At 40.0% G+C, this 5,359-nt stretch overlaps 1 protein-coding gene across 1 annotated transcript; it reads left to right on the plus strand.

Moving 5' to 3' along the window:
* The first annotated feature begins 1,108 nt into the window (after nt 1–1,108).
* LOC122314752 (protein WHAT'S THIS FACTOR 1 homolog, chloroplastic-like) lies at nt 1,109–3,275 on the plus strand. The gene has a single exon (XM_043130329.1). It carries the CDS (start codon nt 1,692–1,694, stop codon nt 2,871–2,873), a length of 1,182 nt encoding a protein of 393 aa, XP_042986263.1. The 5' UTR covers nt 1,109–1,691; the 3' UTR covers nt 2,874–3,275.
* The last annotated feature ends 2,084 nt before the right edge of the window (nt 3,276–5,359 follow it).

Here is a 5,359-nt window from a genome sequence, read left to right on the forward strand (position 1 = left end):
TGTTTTCCCCAGTGTGATGTGCGCCAGCTGATATGATCTTATTCACATTGTGCAGATCTGCTGCAACACCCGAAAATTGCTGCATCATAGCCTCCATCTGTCTTCTCATGGCCAGCATCTCAGCTTCAATGGTGGTAAACTGCGATTCAGAATGTTGAATATGAGATTCGGTGGATTGCTTAAATGCCATGAATCCCTCCTGTAAATCCTTTAAACGAGTTCCCTCAACCATGATTGCAGAATCGAGGGCTCTGGATACCACTTGTTACACTCAACTAATTGATGTAATAGAAAAGAACGGATTGAAATCAGAAAATTGTATTAATTCTATGAAAATGAGCTCTCTTCGAGTGGAGCACCTCCAAGTTCGTTAGAACAATATAAGAGAAAAATTCCAGATACTTCCCTCAGGAACGTACAGGTAATTTTATACTAACAATGAAAATACGAAAATACTAAACTGCCCCTTTACTACATGGGCTCCAGACAACACTTATATTTTATTTAGTTAACCGATACTGGCCCATAGGCCATGCGATTCCAGTCCACTGCATTACGGCCTCGTAAGCCCATCCTTAGCATATCTCTTTCTCCAGACCTAAGTCCTCTTTCACTCTGCCGACAGCTCCCAGTTCGAGAGTCTTCCAGATCGAAACAGCTCCAAGCCTTAGCCATTCCTCTTCTCACGTTACCAGGCTTTCGTATTCGGTGTATAACATACAATGATTCAAAAATCCCGGCAACACAATTTTTTTGTATGATTTTTATTTTTATTGTTGGCTAATGGGTTTGTCAATGTAATGGAATTGTAATTTAATCTATTCAATTTTTATTCTGAATTTGGACATTGCAAATTTGAGCTTTCATTACAAATTAACGTGGGTTTGGACCATTGCGGATTCGGCTTTGAGGGGTTTCGAAGGTCTTGGTAGAGAGGACCTTGGAGATGGAAGGGTCTTGGACGATGGTCTTGGGAGAGAGTTTTTATGCTGCGATTCAGTGTATGTGCAATCCATTCTTAGTCCAAATGGGATGACGGCGTGGCACCACCTCATTGGAAGGTGTTATTTGAGGTTTAACACCCGACCTGTCCGGAGATTTTCTCTTTTTATTTTCTTCTCTCTCCCCCCCCCATCTGCGCCTTACCCCCCAGCCCGTGACCCCCCAGCACACCTCGCAAGCCAGCGTCTCCTCCAGCCACCGGCGTAGCAACCCACCGTCGTGTACCGTAGGCCTCAGCCCCTGCAGTTCCCTCTCATCCTCCGCCACCACGCCTCGCCGCGACCACCCCTCTCATCCTTCTCGGTTTCCCGGTTTCACTCTCCCTCTCTCAGATCTATCTCCCCTTTTATTCTCTTCTTTGTCCCTCTCTCTCGAGATTAGGGCTCCGCCGCGGCCATCCTCCTCGGCGCGGCCCCGTGTGTCACCAGCAGCTCCTTCGCTCCGTTAATCTGGATAATGTTATCAATGTTGGTATATTTGATTTGATCCAGTCTGTATCCGCGCTCGGTGCATGACCAAAACTGGAGACATGATATCGGACCTGCACAGGAAAGGAAAAAATTCTAATAATGAGAGAGTTTCCGTGGGATATATTTTTCGTGCACTCTGAGTGTTCGACGGTTGGTTCCAGAGACACCTTTTTTTTTTTTTTTTTTTTTTTTTTTTGTTCTCTCAAAATGCGCTGAAACATGTCGTTGAGCTTAAATCAGCTTCGCAAATCTTCTGTGCATACAAAACATGCTCTTATGTCTCAAAAGAATAGTTGTATGTTGATTCCAGTGAATCACAAATCAAGTGGAGGAAGAAGACCCAAGAAGAAAATCTATCACAGAGTTCATGAACTTGACAAAGTAATGGACTTGCAGAAGAAGCCATCTTTAATCCTTCAGCTCAAATCTATCATCCAATCTCAAAAGCACCATTCGCTCCTTCTCAGAGACCTTGAAAAACAAGTTGGGTTTGTTCAGAAATGGAATTTTATGACTGTCATTGAGAAGTATCCGTCAATATTCCGCGTTGATGGCGGTAGCACAACACCACCTTCTGTTAGGCTTACTGGCAAAGCGCAAAAGATTGCAAATGACGAAGCTGAAGCCAGAAACATGATGGAACCCACTCTGGTTAAGAATCTAAGGAAACTGTTAATGTTATCAGTTGATTGTCGGGTACCACTAGAAAAAATTGAATTCATCGAGACTGAATTGGGTTTGCCTAGTGACTTCAAGGAATCATTGATTCCAAAATACCCAGATATCTTTTCAGTGAAGGAAGTCAAAGGGAAGGGTTATCTTCAATTGGAAAACTGGGACTCTTCACTGGCAGTCACTGCCCGGGAGGAAAGATTAGCACGCGAAGGGATTATGAACTTTGCCGGGGCTCAAAAAAAGGTTAGAGTCTCGAAAGACGGTAACTATCAAGGCCCATACGCTTTTAGATTGAATTTTCCAGCTGGCTTCAGGCCAAACATGAGTTATCTTGCGGAACTTGAGAAGTGGCAGAAAATGGAATTTCCTTCTCCGTACTTAAATGCTAGGAGATTTGAAGCTAAAGATCCAAAGGCTCGAAAACGAGTGGTGGCAGTTCTTCATGAGCTCCTCAGTTTGACCATGGAGAAAAGGATGACATCTGCACAGTTGGATGCATTTTATTCTGAGTATCTGTTACCGTCTCGATTATTGCTTTGCTTGATAAAGCATCATGGTATGTTTTACATCACTAATAAAGGTGCAAGAAGTACTGTTTTTCTTAAAGAAGCGTACGATGGTTCGAATTTGATAGATAAATGTCCCTTATTGTTATTTTACAGTAAGTTTGTAGCACTCAGTGGTAGAAAAGAGATGGATTTGCATGGCGGGATGCCTTCTTTGTAGCTACATTAGGATTTGAGATATTTCTTGTGTCCTGAAAAAGAGATGTGAACAGAAGCTGGTGGTTAGATGCGTCCATTTTTTTTTAACGTTTTCCCTCGTGAAGAGAATATGATATGATTGAGAAATCTGTTCTTTTATTGGTACCTTAGTATTCGCTGTTAACTCTTTCCTCTGCTTTTGTGAGGTATCATGAAGAAAAATATTCTTGTCAATCTTTAGAAAGCCTCCCTCTGATTTCTATGATGCAGGAGGATTTACATGTATAAACATAGTTTGATCAATGTGTTTGAACAAAAGGTCAGGGATAGAACTGAAACCTCAGCCATTATGGATTCTGACTTTATGTGGTTGGCAGATGGAGTTGGTTCTGTTCTTCCAATATAAACTCTTCTTGACACCTAACCCCTTTGTGTTAAAGCACAGTTCACTGGTATTAGCAGTGTGTAACATACAACATCTCGTTTCCACTGACTGACTTCGATGACGGACGTGGTACTTGGGCTCTCAAAAACAAATAATGCGCATTTTTTTTTGTATGTGAGAGAGCAAAGGATAACTCTCAAGTTATAATGGCATCTGAATTTAAGGCTCAGTGGGGCTTGCTTGTGGCTAACCATTTGAAATACTTCCAAACTGGCCTGGTATGTCATACTTGTAATTGTATATTGGCTTAACAGCCCACCTGCACTTATCTTTGTAATTTCATCGAACTTCTCTGAAGCCTTTTTCTCTTTACCGTACTAGATGGCAAGCATTTGTAGGTAGTGGTACAATGTTTGTGGGACAACCTTTAATGTTTTTAGTCTTGTTGGCCATTACCATAATTCTTTGATGGTGGGGTTGAGCAAGAATCTCCATTTCTTGTTACCTTTGCCTAACCATTTAATTTACGGATAAATTGTGACGTTGCAAAAAATGCTGATATGGATTCTTTTGCTGGATAATTTCTTCTTTTACCGGAATTGAACAGTTGTAACAACTTGTAGAGTTTAGTGGAGTGTAGCATGAGTTTTTTATACTTATTTCTTCATTTTTGGGCTGAAGAGCAAAAGTACTGCCTGTTTGAATTTTATCATGTTCAAAATTGGTAGAGGGTATGGTTGTAATTAGTGTTTATGAGGGTATTACTATCATATGTTTGTAGTATGCATAAGTTTAGAAGATCAATGAATAATATTTCGTGATTTTCTCTCTCTATATTCGACTACATGGTATCAGAGCTTTGAGTAGTCAGTTGGTGATGGTTGTGTGACAGGGAGCTAGTGGTGGTTGGTGGTGGTTAGTGGCATAGTGTGGTATCACTGTCACCATCTGTGGTGGTGAGTGGTGGTTGTTCTCTTCGGCGTTAGAGGCAGGGAGCTGAGGAAGCTTTTTCAAAGCGTTTCTGGTGACCTCAAGTGTCAAAGTTACTAGAATCCAACTCGCCAGTGTTTCTATGCACACCGGTGTGTTTTCCTTTCGGGGTGTTTGGTTGTAAGTCTCAATAAACTCAGTTCTCGACTGCATATGTGTAACACTCTATTCCTATATAATAGAGATGTTACTAACGTGCATAATATAATGTCCAGTAAAGAGATTCATATCTTAAAATACCTCATTTATTGAAAACATTAATTAAACTGAACAGAACTGTTTTTGAAAACAGTAAAATTGAAAACGTAAAAATAACAACATAAACTAATCCTACGCGTAACTTTTTTATCCAAAAATAATAAAAGAAACCAAGACATTGCACTAGATCTACTCCGGGTCCTCCAGCTTTACGTCTTTACAATCATCATTTGTGACAGTTACACGTAGAAGAGAACAAATAAACAAAAAATGAGTCAAATACTCAGTAAATAGTACATCATACCATAAAATATAATTTAGTTTAGACCTAATTTTTGAAAGACTCTTGAAATAATATATATCATTCACAGATTCTCATAGTATGTCTATTCATCATCAACATGAGCGGAAAAATATATAATCATGGAAAACAAATAACATGAATAATAAATTACTTGTTTATCTTGTCTTTCACTTATTATATGATGTGAACCATGTTTGAGTCCGTAGCATCCCATAACTTGTCATAACATGAAGCAAATACGGTTGAGTCCATGTTTTACTTAACATAAGGTGAATCACGCTAGAGTCCATGGCACCGGATAACATAACTTGTGGTGAACACGCTTAGGTCTGTGTCACCCTTAACATAACTTGTGATGAACACGTTTAAGTCTATGTCATCCTTAACATGACTTGTGATGAATACGCTTATGTCTGTGTCATCCTTAACATAACTTGTGATGAACACGCTTAGCTCCGTATCATCCTTAACATAACTTGGGGTAAAACACACTTAGGTCCGTGTTTCACTTAACATATGGTAAATCACGCTTAGATCCGTGGCACCGTCTTAACATAGTTTGTAGTGAACATGCGTAGGTTCGTGTTACCTTTAAATATCTTATCTTTCTTAATGAATGAGAACTTTTAAT

This window comes from Carya illinoinensis, chromosome 1 (assembly GCF_018687715.1).
Source record: "Carya illinoinensis cultivar Pawnee chromosome 1, C.illinoinensisPawnee_v1, whole genome shotgun sequence".
Lineage (NCBI taxonomy): Eukaryota > Viridiplantae > Streptophyta > Magnoliopsida > Fagales > Juglandaceae > Carya > Carya illinoinensis.

Bases quoted from the DNA above. Each gene is read 5' to 3' on its own strand.
- LOC122314752 (XM_043130329.1), top strand. From the start codon at position 1,692: ATGTCGTTGAGCTTAAATCAGCTTCGCAAATCTTCTGTGCATACAAAA.